The sequence below is a fragment of the Hoplias malabaricus genome, chromosome 16 (assembly GCF_029633855.1).
Source record: "Hoplias malabaricus isolate fHopMal1 chromosome 16, fHopMal1.hap1, whole genome shotgun sequence".
Lineage (NCBI taxonomy): Eukaryota > Metazoa > Chordata > Actinopteri > Characiformes > Erythrinidae > Hoplias > Hoplias malabaricus.
In genome coordinates, this window is record NC_089815.1 from 3508655 (window position 1) to 3523130 (window position 14476).

The window sequence follows — 14476 nt, forward strand, 5'->3', positions numbered from 1 at the left end:
TTTGTGCATGGTGGTCCTGTTTTCGCCCGACCTGGGACAGAAAGACAAGCAGATGGGCAGACATGCATCACACGAGCCAAACTTCATTACGAGTATCTTTTGCAGAAGCCCTAAATTCTTTGTGACGGCAACAGAGCTTCACTAAATCCCAGCATGCCTCATTCAAGCTCTAACAGTGCTCAGCTCTGAGCCTGGTTCAGGAGGCACCAGGGAAGAGGAGGATTAGGGCCGCAACTCTGTGAGCTACAGCAGGCCACAGAAATGTCTGTAAGAATCTGCATTCTGACACCTGTCATACACATTATATTAAAAAATTAGGAGATACCCCTTAATATCCTCCACAGAGAAGCATAAAAAGAAGAAGCAAAGGCACATGAGCTCAAGGGCCGAGCATTAACTGGAGGGGTATAAAGTCCCCAACTGCATTGAATTTGTGATCCAATAGTGATCCAGTGACTATCTCTCAATTCATTCATTGTCTGTAAGCGCTTATCCAGTTCATGGTCACGGTGGGTCCGGAGCCTACCTGGAATCACTGGGAGCAAGGTTGGGAACAAACCCTGGAGGGGGCGCACATTCACGCCTACGGACATTTTGAGTCGCCAATTCACCTACCAACATGTGTTTTTGTGGGAGGAAACTGGAGCACCTGGAGGAAACCCATGCAGACACAGAGAGAACACACTACACTCCTCACAGTCACCCGGAGGAAACCCACGCAGAGACAGGGAGAACACACTACACTCCTCCGGAGGAAACCCACGCACACACGGGAAGAACACACCACACTCCTCACAGACAGTCCCCCGGAGGAAACCCACACGGACACAGGGAGAACACACCACGCTCCTCACTGACAGTCACCCGGAGGAAACCCACGCAGACACAGGGAGAACACACCACACTCCTCACAGACAGTCACCCGGAGGAAACCCACGCAGACTCAGGGAGAACACACCACACTCCTCACAGACAGTCACCCGGAGGAAACCCACGCAGACACAGAGAGAACACACCACACTCCTCACAGATAGTCACCCGGAGGAAACCCACGCAGACACAGAGAGAACACACCACACTCCTCACAGACAGTCACCCGGAGGAAACCCACGCAGACACAGGGAGAACACACTACACTCCTCACAGACAGTCACCCGGAGGAAACCCACGCAGACACAGGGAGAACACACTACACTCCTCACAGACAGTCACCCGGAGCGGGACTAGAACCCACAACCACCAGGTCCCTGGAGCTGTGTGACTGCGACTCTACCTACTGCATCACCCTGATATTTGAATTTGTAATCAGCATAATGCTACGATAACAGGCTTATGAAGTATGATGACCATATTAGGGTTAATATCATATTATGAGTCATTGGGTTTAGCTGATTAACCCCTCCCCTGCTGCCCTAGCACTGAATATAGCGAACTGTTTTTCAGAAGTGTTAGAGTCAGCAAAGAGTTGTAGTGTGGGTTGGTGGGGCTGTCGCTGTACCTGGTCCAGTGGGCTTCGAAGAAGGCAGAGTAGTAGACGATTGTTGGCAACAGAGCAGAGAAGGCCCACAGCAGGAGAGTGGGGAAGAACTGGGTGATGATAGGGTTCTGAAAAATAGAGTGAGAAAAGAATAAGCTGGGCATTATATATATGCCATTAATTCCAAGACATTCTGTGATATTTCAGGTCAGATTTCTCACAGAATCACATCAGATTTATTGTTTTGTCCGATATTTGATCCTGCTGTTCATTCGCGAATAAAGATTCTGGATATCAGAGCACTGCCAGCTGTGTTTTATTTAAATCTCTCTTGTTCAGACAATATTACAGTCATATGTGAGTGTGTGGGACAATAAATCAAATATTTTGTTGATGACTATAAACACCTGATTTTACAAGTGAATATAAGGACGCAGTGTTCTTTTGTTGTTCCCTGTTGTATATAAAACAAAACAAAACCCATCCAAACACAGTATAAAGCCTTTGCAACCTACAGAAATTCATGGACTGGTTTTCTCCAAGCACAAATTATAGTGGGCTACAACATAGGATTCCCATTGATTTCCAGTGAAAGACATTTCTGGGACCAATCAGTGGGTAGTCCACAGCCCTGACACTTCTTAAGCTCCCCCGCTGGTGGCCAATCTTGACGTGTCCAATTTTGACAGTTAAGTACTTTGGGTCCAGCTGTGAAACAGTGCAGAGTGAAGGGTCTGATGACTCACAAGTAGGACCCCAGTGGGCTATCATCTCTCACTTAAACCAAGGTCAAAGCAGCAAATCCTAGTCGGAGGAGAAAAAGCTTTTTCCAAAACATACAATCAGCCCACGTGCATTCCACTTTTCGGTCAGAAGGACGAGCTGCAGGCACTCGTTTACATCTATCATTGACTGTCTGCAACCACTTATCCAGTTCAAGGTCACGGTGGGTTCAGAGCCTACCCAGAATCACTGGGCGCAAAGCGAGAGCACACCCTGGAGGGGGCACTAGTCCTTCGCAGGGCGATACACATACACATGGACACGGGTCGCCAATCCACCTACCAACGTGTGTTTTTGGGCCGTGGGAGGAAACCGGAGCACCCGGAGGAAACCCATGCAGACACAGGGAGAACACACCACACTCCTCACAGACAGTCACCTGGAGGAAACCCACGCAGACACAGGGAGAACACACCACACTCCTCACAGACAGTCACCCGGAGGAAACCCACGCAGACACTGTGAGAAGTGTGGTGTGTTCTCTCTGTGTCTGCGTGGGTTTCCTCCGGGTGACTGTCTGTGAGGAGTGTGGTGTGTTCTCCCTGTGTCTGCGTGGGTTTCCTCCAGGTGACTGTCTGTGAGAAGTGTGGTGTGTTCTCTCTGACAGTCACCCGGAGGAAACCCACGCAGACACAGAGAGAACACACCACACTCCTCACTGACAGTCACCCGGAGCAGGACTAGAACCCACAACCACCAGGTCCCTGGAGCTGTGTGACTGCGACTCTACCTACTGCACCACCGTGCCGCCCTAAGTCTATCATGATTCTGTCACGTATTATATGGCCAAATAAAAAAAAAAAAAAAGCCATATTATTTGTCTGACGGCTCAGATTCCAGTCAGATCTCATTTGAAATGGAGTGCATTTTGTTCCGTCTACAACGAGGAAAAAGTAAGCTGAACAAATCTTGAACTTCACATGATCAGCTAAAGTCAAGCTTACATTGAGGTACTCGACTGGCTTGGTGACGTTAAACTTGTCCATGGTTGAAATAATGATGGCAGGGGTCGTCAGGAAAAAGAGCAGGAGGAAGAGGATGCAGTTGATGATTAAGCAGCGGAGCCACCAGCTAACGCCTCCCAGAGATAAGTGCTCCCTGATGAAACAAGACCCAGAAAACACTTCAAAATCTGAGCAGGAAAAATTAACTAATGACATACAATCCATTAAACTTCATCTGTCTAAAATTAATCTCCTAATCAGGACTTCAGAGCGCAGGCAAAGGAAACTAATGATAAAATATGAATCTAGATGATCGTCCTCACTAGTATACTTATGTAAAAAACTGCAAATTAATAATAATAACAACACAAAATACACGTACTTCAGAAACTGTCAGTAGTTACTGCACATTGCTGGTTAGCAGCCATACATAAACCCAACACACATGCACCCACACAATGTCCATTTGGCTGAGATTCTGTTGCTGTGCTGTGGTCAGTCATGTCTAGGAGCTCCAGAAGCAGAAGTCAGAGGAGCAGCAGCTGCCCAAAGCCAAGAGGCTGGAGCTGAGTAATGAACTTCACACACCACTCAGTGCTTTCACCTTCACTTTCACTGTGTCTGTGTGTTTAGGAGGATAACAGCCCAGAGGCCTGCTGAACATAGAAGTATGACTAAGATTTTCTATTGTGTGGCTCTTTTTTGTTTTACCCAGCAGTGACCAGGCTCTTTTATTTATAATTTAAACTATGTGTGTGTGTGTGTGTGTGTGTGTATGAGAATGCTAATGCTAAAACCTAGTTAGCATGTAGACTCAACTAAAGCTGGAATCTCACCAGCGCACATTCTGGGGGTCCGGGGCGTAGGTAACAGTCCAGTTGTAAACATGGAGGCTCTCACTGAACTGAGAAGAGCGCGGCTCCTGTCGACACTTACAACCCTGACACTGACATGCGTTAAAGTCCTTCAGAATTCTACACACACACAAAAAAAGGGCAGGGGAAACAAGAAGTTAGAGGCAACATCTCTATTTAGGTTTAAACTGTTATCAGTATTTCAGATTTGTCTTAATCTGGGGTGGAAAAACCCCACTTGCATAAACGAAGCAGTCATTTACATTGCAGTCATGGCCTCGTTTTGGAAGGTGACGAAAGCCATGCCCAGGGGTTTGGTGTTGACCTTCTCTTTCTCCTTCCTGTACTCCTCCTTCAGTTTGGCCTCTAGCTTTGTGTAGTAGTTCACTGCTTCCTCCTGGAACAGAGACACAAAAAGACATCCTCAAGACATTCTGCATAGGGTCCTACAGCTTGCTCTTCACTGCTGTGATGCTATAATCATGCGGTGTACAATTAATACCTTGTACATATTTCTCAAAAGCGTTTTATTACTTTCAACTGAATCTGTTCTTGAATCTAGTGATATCTATGTAGCTACTCTAGTACTGCGTAATGATTTATAAATACAGTGTGAGAAATTTATACGGATACTCCTTAATAAAATGGGAATGGTTGGTGATATTAACTTCCTGTTTGTGGCACATTAGTATATGGGAGGGGGGAAACTTTTCAAGATGTTTGGTGACCATGGCGGCCATTTTGAAGTCGGCCATCTTGGATCCAACTGTTGTTTTTTCCCCCAAAGGGAAGAGGGTCATGTGACACATCAAACGTATCGTGAATTTCACAAGAAACACAATGGTGTGCTTGGTTTTAACGTAACTTTATTCTTTTGTGAGTTATTTACAAGTTTCTGACCACTTATAAAATGTGTTCAAAGTGCTGCCCATTGTGTTGGATTGTCAATGCAACCCTCTTCTCCAACTAGCACAGGCGTCCAGTATCTGTAGTTTCAGGTGCTTTTAAAAGTGGTAAAAGTAGACACAGTTACGTGCCTGCCACTAAAAAATACATTATTCATTGGTATGGTTATTTATGACAACTGCAAATTGTTCACCTGGCTGCTATCACTGAATTACACTTTCAGCGGCAGGTGTTAATTTGAAATAAACTTTGTGAGGCATCAGAGTGTCATGCTGTTAAAACAGATAGGACACAAAGTCAGTAATGGAGTTAATGTCAGACACTTAACGTTATACAACATCTCTAAACAAAGAGTGCTCATTTGTTTGAATGGGAAACTTAAGCTTTTCCAAACAACCACCAGTTCCTAGCAATGAAAATACATTCTCATCATCCTTTTAAGAGAAACTGGCTCAGAGAAAGATTTCCTGGGTTCAGCTAATTCTAAAAAAGTTAACGTTCAAAGTACAGTAGACAGAAAGTCAGTCCTGACCTCCTCACAGCCTTTGATGGCACAGCAGCAGAGGTGACCACATGGTTTGGGGTTGATCATAGTGGGCACATGTTCCTTCGCCATTAGATCGGTGAAAAACTTCTTACTGCGCTCAGTCTTCTTCCTATTGATTGCATACACACACACAGACAAACACACACACTTGAGAGTCTGTTAAGGGCACTTTTTAAACTTGACATCTCTCACATACACCCTGTCACGGTATAAAATATTTTACACACCGTCATACCATCTCTCAAATACATTATTCAGTGGGCACTGTTTAGAAATCAATATCTCAATCCTCAGTGGTCAGCTGGGCAGATTTTGACGCACTGAAAATGTTTTCTGGCGAATTGCTATTTGGCCTGTGCACCCCATACTGCCATTAATAGACCTCTCTATAGAAGGTCAAAAACAAATACAACATATGCTTCCTCCATAGAGAGGAAAAAATGGCACAATGTCCAAGTCATTCACAAAATAAAGCACAAGAAAAGGCTGGAAGTCTTAATCTTTCCGATTCTTTAACACAGGGGTAAAAAGAACGTATACCTTTCAGCGTTGAGGGCCATGAGTTTGGCCACGTTGTAGCAGATCCGGGCCTCTAGCACCACACAGTTCTCGTAGGCCTGCCTGTGGTAGCAAAAACAGCAGACATCAGAGCAGCATGCACTCAGAGCACTCAACACAAACACTGGAGTGGAACATTGGATTAAACTATTAGTCTGAACACGCCCCAAGGCCTTACAGACCGCCATCTACAAACCTAAAAAAAACACCATTCATTTCTTTAACAGTAAACCACATTAGTGGCTTTAACATGGTTTATCCTCAACGTTAGTCAATTCAGACTTTACTTCAACAGGACAAACCTGTAACAAATCCCAGTATCATCCTGCGCTGAAGCTCACAAGCGGGTAGAAACAGACACTATTTTCGGCCTCTTTGCAGCATGTCGCTGCGCCTATTTTCAGCGACCGAAGCTTTGCCACACCAGCTGCATGACTGGAATTTAAGGCGCTAATCTGGTTCTCTGTTCACACAATTATGTTAGACTGAGGCGGCGGGATTTTATGCCTCTTTCGCTTAAGTGGGTGTGAAACACGAGACCAATATCTGCTGGAAGCTGCAGACAAACAACAACCGCAAAGCCTTAAGTGCAGAGGGGTAGCACACTGCCGGACTGGCGCTGGGACGGACCACACTGCTGGTATTCTCTATACATTACACCTTTACAGATGTAGATATCTCTAAATTATATTGACATTAAACACAAGAGAGAAAACCCAGTAAACAAGGAAGGTCCCTGGACGTTCAAAATAGGTCTAAAAGTAGTCTGTCCGTCAAGGAGATATTTTAAACGTCAATGGACGTCCAAAATCCATCTTAATAAGTTAGTTAAGTGGTGACCAATCGATAACGTCAGCGGACGTCCAAAATGCGTTTTATACAAGTAATTTATTTCGGGACCAATTAATAACGTCAATGGACGTCCAAAATACGTCTAATAGTCGTCTTTTCAATGTCTGTGTTTGGACGTCTTTTCAACTTTCATTTTCAACCTTAAGAGAACGTTGTTTAGACGGCAGTCATTACGTTATTTCAACGTTGAATCAACGGCTAAATGTTTACTGGGAAGGACACTATGTACGTTTGCACAATCAAATGGAATCTAAATTCCTGGGGCACTTGATTGTGGGACTGGGGTGGCCTCCACTGATGTTGTCTTGTATACAACAATTCAAATTGTCATAATAACAAAAACAAAACGTAATAACACTGACAATGAAGTATGAAAGAAAAACATGCAACTGCTGCAGAATATGGATATTGTAGTGTATCATACTTTATTACACAGCAACACCTCATACATATCAGAGACTGGTCATAATGGTGAAAACAGACAAAGGTCTTGTGTGTCAATGGTGTCCATAAACTTACTCAAAGTGCTGCTTTATGTGGATCTCCTCAGCATATTTAGAGATTCCGTTAATGAATAAAGTGCGTTTAACCTAAGGAGGAAAAGACAAACGAAATTACCTTTTAAATTACCTTCATTTCCAAAACATTGCTGCACTCTTTTCCTAACTTCACTGTCCTGAGTGCGGCTCCCTGATCCCCGCCGTTCAGCACGTTTGTCTATGTGAGGTACGAGAAGCAGGCGGGGGAATGTAGGTCAGTGCTATAGACTGCCTTCCTTCATCCATATTTCATGAGATGCTCTCTATGTAGACGCAGCAGTCTGGGGCAAAGCTTTCGTCAGAGAGACGTAAAAGGTACTCCGTGAAGGCCACAATGGGCTTTTCATACTGCAGTGTTAAAATTAGAAATACATCGTGCATATAATAACGGTTCTGTCCCAGAACCTGTTTCTGTTCTCACCAATACAGGGAATTAACTGCAGATGTGTAGGGGTTTCACTGCTGTTTGCCCACATAGATCTTGTCTTGAGCATTAAATAACAGGAACGAGAATGTTTACAGAGTTTTCTAACCTTTTAAAAATAAATAAATCAGTATTTCCTTTACGCAACTGGTTCTTCAAAAGGAGCCATGTTTTGTTTTCTCCAATGATTCTGTTTTCAATGTTTAAAGAGCCATAAGACTGTCACCTGGTGACCTGGATGTGTCAGAGATTCTGTATTAAACCCATTTCAAACACTGCCACCCTCCACATGTGGGGACCCTGGTTTATTCTGACTCTAAACAACTAAATAGCAATCTGAATTAAATAGTTTTTCTATGTCATTTTTCCACCAGAACTGTTCTTTTGAGGTTACGGTTCTAACAGTACCAGGTCGTCCTCTTTGTAGTGCATCTTAGAAGTGTGGCGTCTCATGCTGTAGACAGTCAGGAGAAGGTACATGAAGGCGAATGACGTGTGCAGCCACAACAAGTTATTCCTGTGGGACGGCAAGAGATGAGGCTCAAACAGCGGCCGGACTATTCATCACAAAGACATCAACTACTTTGATCTTCTGAATCTAAGGCCAAATAATAAAAAAGGGGCTGAAAAGGAACATCTTTAATATTGTTTCAAAAAAAGTACACGTTAAATAAGGTTTCAACAAACACAAACATATTGTTTAAGAACAATGGTGGCCCATCAGAGTAAAAACAACCTCGATATCAGCCACTAGGAGTAATAATGACAGCCCTCCTTACAATACAACTCTTTCTCAAAGGGTTTTTTCTTTGTTTTTTCACTCCTCTAATGTAAGATGAGCATGTAAAAGAGAAAAATCTCCTCACCCTGAATTCAGGTTTGCTATTGTGGTGCGCCCAAAGCTGTATGCGTTGTTCTCTGAAGAAAGATGATGGAAAGAAAGGTCATTTTTGTATGAAAGGTTTTAAAGATTCAGTAAAGAGGACACATGAACGATTTGCAAGGGATTTGCATCAAAAGAGAGAATGACAAACAGTGAGATTGGAGGGTAACAGGAAACAGACCAGTAAGGGATTTGTAGACGACGTGAAGACGAAAAAAAAGAGAAATTGGCAGTAGATAAAACTAAGCATATTTTGAACTGGCACATTACACTGATCTCAATTTTTTACTAAAGTATATGAGGCTGTGGGGGTTGGTGGGTGATGATTTTTGTGTTTGTTCTTCATTTGAGATGACGGAAGGAGCTCTAGAGATGCGTCACCTCGATGGAGAGCTGTATGAATATATTCTGAATAGACTTCTTTAGTCACATTTTTGAGAGACTTTTTGGTCTGAAGGAGAAATTCAAATAACACACACCATCACACAGACCACACCATTAGAGACAGACACTTTGGTTTCTCTTTAACCATCAGTCATTCCCTTTCCCCCCCGTCCTATAGCTCCTTTTCCCTTCATTTGTTCCCATCGTGTTCATCTAGTCTTTCCGTCTTGCTTCAGTCTACATCCCTCTCTCTCCCTTTTCCCCTTCTCTCTTTAGTTGCCTGCGACAGGCACCCAATTACCCCACTCACAGACGGAGTTCAATCCCATTACTGAAACAGAGCAGAGCGGCTAAGCCCTCGCTCATAATCATCCACAGCTATCTGCACTAGAGGACGGAGCACAGCCAGAAGAGCACAGAGCAGAGACACTGCCAGAGCTAACACTGATGCTAACACCAGCTCATTAGAGGCTTGAGGCTTTTATTCCTCCCCTCTACCAGGCCTCATTTTAGCTTTTTTTTATTTTCTCCATTCTAGAATATTCTTAAGAAGAAGGACGTCATACTGATAGTGTTTACACGGGGAAACAAAGAGTGAGGCGGCAATTAACACCGCCTACTCCTAGCAGTGCACTGTACTCAGTGTATCACTTTTATTTTAAAATAGAGAGGTAGAGAGTGATATGTGGTATATAAGATAAAATGGAGCTTCCAATTGAAAGCAAACAGGGTGAAAAGTGTTACATCACGCCCCCTTGTGGGGGATTCACTAGGCCCCACCCCTGACTCACACTTAGATTCACGTTTTGCTGCTGACTACAAAACGATGCAGAATCTCAGAGGCCTCTTTCTATTTTAGTCAAGAATGTTCATCCCAGGCCTTCATTAGTTCCTCGCTATTATGAGATCCTTGGTTCTATACCAGTCCTCTCTTTCGGGAGCTGAATCCCACACTCCTCACACTCACCCAGCAGGTCTCCAGAGAAGTTCACGGGCAGGACGATGCCCACCGACAACACCCCCACCACCACCAGCAGACCGATGATGTGCCGCTGGAAGGAGAGATAGTGCACAGCATCTTCTCCGCATTTCTCACGGATCTCCTCATCCCTACACACACACACACACACATTTATACAAGAGGGCACTGTCAAAGTTCTCCCTTATAATAAGCTACATGCAGCCACAAATTACTACACATAACTCACTACATTTACCAAATGAGTTAATCTGACCCTAACACTTCCAATAAACTGTAACAGAGATAGTCATGTCTCTCAGAATGACCTTGCTCAGTGGCTCCCACAGTGTGCATTAAGGGGGGACTACTGCAGGGAGAGGCACAGAAGGACAACTGAAAGAGGCAACTGCATGTCGAAGAGTAGAGAGACCATTTCTTGTGATCCTTATTCATTATCTGTAACCCTTATCCAGTTCAGGGTCACGGTGGGTCCAGAGCCTACCTGGAATCATTGGGCGCAAGGCAGGAATACACCCTGGAGGGGGCGCCAGGCCTTCACAGGGCAACACACACACTCACAATCACTCACACCTACGGACACTTTGGAGTCGCCAATCCACCTACCACCTACCAGGACTGTGGGAGGAAACTGGAGCACCTGGAGGAAACCCACGCAGACACAGGGGGAACACACCACACTCCTCACAGACAGTCACCCGGAGGAAACCCTCGCAGACACAGGGAGAACACACCAGTCACCCGGAGGAAACCCACGCAGACACAGGGAAAAGACACCACACTCCTCACAGACAGTCACCCGGAGTGGGAAGCGAACCCACAACCTCCAGGTCCCTAGAGCTGTGTGACTGCGACACCTACCTGCTGCGCCACCGTGCCGCCCCCTTGTGACCCTCATTATCATTAATTTGACCACAAATCTATAAGTAATTTAGTAAAAAGCTGAACGGCTGCATTTGAAGATGTCCCATCTAATTTTATACATGCAATACATGATATTACTGTAGGATCTCACAAAATTCAATATATTTAAACATTCACAAATGACCATGTGTGGAAATAAACAGAGTAATAAAATCAATAAAACGAACATGGCCTTTTTTAAAGAGGAGGTTTTGACAGTCACTTGGAGCTGTTAGAACGGTTAAGTTCATTAACAGTCACCAGACACAAGCCTAAGTCAATGTTAATAAGCGTGATTAAAAGCTCCCATAAATAAATAAATAAATCATCTATGCATTAGCATCCAGGAAATAAACACATGCCGCTAAATGAAATAACAACCCTCAACACCACCACCACCAACTCCAGCAGTAACAGCTAGAATTAAAGAGCCACTTACTTTATTCTGAATATGGCTGTCAGCCAAGAGCAGAAACCCTGCAGGAACAGCAGATTAAAATTATCAATTATGAACACACCCACAGGACTGCATGTGTAAACTGTACATTGGAAACACGCACATAAACAAACATGCATACACACACCTACAACAAACACCTCCAAAAAATAACCAAAAATTTAAAATACGAAAAAAAATAAAATAAATAATAATAATATTCTCAATGTAGGTTTTAAGTTAGTGTTATTTTGAAGCATTTTTATTGGTCTCTAAACAAACAGCCTACAACATTCAAAATAAATAATTCTGGGAAAAACAATGGTCCACAAGAATAATCTCAACCTTCATTTTAATTTCGTGATCATCGGGATGGTGGGAAACGGTTGAGAAATATTAAAAGAGGAGATTCAAATCTGTATCGGTCGCCTCTGAGAGTAAAAGGAAGAAGGGATTGCTGAGCCAGGATTAACCCCTGCGGGAAGAGACCAAATGAGAGGAGACCTGTGCTGACCACCTAAGGCCCTGCTGCAGAAGCAGGATTAGTGACCTCACTACAGGCCGCTCTGTCGTCATTGGCCCCGCCCCCAGACTGCCTTTCATAGGAAAGCCACGCTGAGTATTTTCCGATCTGTGCCACGGTTACTCAGCACTTTGAGGCAAAGAGGAAACTGCTGGGTTGTGCCTCAGGGACTGAAAGTGCATATTCAGTTTTAATGGTGAAAATGTAAGACCTTTCTCAAGGTCATCAGCAGCACAGAAAAGTGCCAGATCATCATCTGTGTGTTTTATATTGGGAGCTGAAGTGCTGTAACGTATATAAAGCTCAAGTGTGTCCACTGTACCCTGAAGGAATCAATTGATAGAGGGAATAACGACAGAGTGTGTGCGCTGAGCTAGAACAGCTCACCTGATGAAAATCTGTGAACCAGGAGTAAAAGAGCACACCTTGAAATATCTATCTATCAATCAACTGATCACTGCACAAAGAATCATGCTCTGGATTTGTTACTCGGTGATTCGATTCAGGACGATGATTTAGCAGAAGTGAGTGTTTAGGGAGTGATACTGTTCTTGTAGAATACTCTCATGACATAATGCCACCAGTGACGTATCGATGGCTAATACATACTTCTTCCAAGACACAGGAAAGCATCCATATGTTTTTATTAACAGCCCTTAATACGAAACCACTACACAACTCAACACGCTTGAAGAGGAACCTTGTCACATCCTGTTACATTACACACACTCCACGTCTACAGATGGGGACAGTAGAGCTTTTTTTTTTATTTAAACATCGATGCAGAGGAGTCGATATCTTACGTTGTCTCGTTGTTCAAAATCCACCGAGCTGGAGACGGAGGTGAGACGCTCGTAACGATCTGGAGTCTCTGAATGCAGTGCAGAAGCCACACTATAGGAGGGGGATAGAGAGAAGAAGAAGGAGGAGGAGCGAGAATGAAAGAAAAAACACAAAATAAATGAAAAACAGTGATGGAAAAAGAAAGAGGGTGATTTAAACAGAGGAAATGAAAAAAAGAAAGGGAAGGGAAATGAGAGGAAGGAAAGGAAGAAAGTATATTTTGCCGGTCAATAATCAATAAGCGACAGAGAGTGGTGAGATTAACGGAGAACGCTGGCTCTTTTTAGGTTGTTTCAGAGTTCTGGAATGCACCGAGGAGACTGTTGAATGTTTTAATGCTCTGAGTCTGAGACAATGTTCTGAAGCATATCTGGGTCAAACTGAGTTAAGATGAGAGCTCAATTAAGTATTTACACAGTGGAGGAACAGAGTGTATATGAGATTTCCTTTATTTATTAAAGCGCCCTGTTCCAGTCTCCTCAGTCAACATTTCAGGTCTTCTTTTTTAAAAGGAAATATGGACAGACACACAGATGAACAAACAGACGGAGGGACACAGACACACACAGACTGTCATTCTGACACTCTAGCTTTTATCGACCAAATGAAGAGCAGTGTACCGGGCGTCTCGCTGACTGACAGCCTCATTACACTAGCAGGAGCGCATTCAGCTCTGCTCTGGGAGTCAGCACTGTGTCACAGGTCAGGAAGCTTCACGCATGCTGTGCTTTCTCTAATGTGGAGGGACGGAGGCTATCAAATGAAAGGAAACTGTAGTCCAACATGTCAACAATGGTTCATAACTGAGTCATTTCTGTACACAAACACCCAGAGGCGATGTTATTCCCTACGTATAGACGTCGTAAGTAGTAAGACTTTAAATTCACCAAAGGCGGAATCAAAAGGCCAACCACCAATTCTTTTCGAACTGCACCAAAAATGTTGTCACTGAACAGCTCGATATGTTTGGAGGAGATCACTAACTGCCCGGTTCTGTAGGCTAAGAGGCCATCCAGGGCTGGACGATACGGCCAAAACGTATATCACGATATATTTCTAATTTTCGGTCGATACGATAGAATTCCGATATTGATACGAATGGCAAAATCATATAATTGTTATATATTGCAATATATACTGATATTGAATAATTGCCCTAAAGCCATGGTCGTTCTGAGGGATGGAGGGGAGACTGAGGACCATGGTACCGACCCAGAGAGGGTGAAAACAATAGTGTTTCGTTGCCCACCAGCCCACAACATCACAGTGATTACGCCGCATTTTAGCGAGACTTGCTGTTATTTTCTACTTGTTATTAAATGTAGTTTATTTTGACAAGCTTCCAATTATTTGCTGGCTACATTAGTCTTTCAGCTCTAGTGTGAAACTAAAAAGCCAACCTTAGACACCAAACACACCCCTGCTGTTCAACTATTTTTGGACAAAGGGGAACGATCTTTCAGAAATCTGCTACGTTAACATTTCTCAACGTCAAATTAATGTTAGAGAAGAAGGTAGACAGGAGAATCGCTGGCACTCGCGGAAGTATCTGAAACATTTGTACAGCTAGCGCAATCCTTCAGTGAAGCACATGGATAATGTGATTTATTCTGATTTGGCCAATCAGGGCAATGATGGAGA

At 43.7% G+C, this 14476-nt stretch overlaps 1 protein-coding gene across 4 annotated transcripts in view; it reads right to left on the bottom strand.

Annotated features, from left to right (window-relative positions):
- LOC136672206 (CSC1-like protein 2) overlaps positions 1–14476 on the bottom strand; it is a 52169-nt gene that overhangs the window by 9059 nt on the left and 28634 nt on the right. For all 4 annotated transcript variants that reach the window (XM_066648184.1, XM_066648183.1, XM_066648181.1 and 1 more), the window contains 13 exons: positions 12796–12886; positions 11473–11510; positions 10119–10261; positions 8751–8802; positions 8293–8401; positions 7441–7511; positions 6052–6132; positions 5497–5620; positions 4322–4455; positions 4041–4178; positions 3205–3358; positions 1499–1605; positions 1–31 (listed from right to left, as the gene is read on the bottom strand). The exon at positions 1–31 is cut by the window's left edge and continues 56 nt beyond it. In XM_066648184.1, the coding sequence (XP_066504281.1) occupies positions 1–31; positions 1499–1605; positions 3205–3358; positions 4041–4178; positions 4322–4455; positions 5497–5620; positions 6052–6132; positions 7441–7511; positions 8293–8401; positions 8751–8802; positions 10119–10261; positions 11473–11510; positions 12796–12886 (1273 nt within the window). The remainder of the gene's footprint in view (positions 32–1498; positions 1606–3204; positions 3359–4040; positions 4179–4321; positions 4456–5496; positions 5621–6051; positions 6133–7440; positions 7512–8292; positions 8402–8750; positions 8803–10118; positions 10262–11472; positions 11511–12795; positions 12887–14476) is intronic.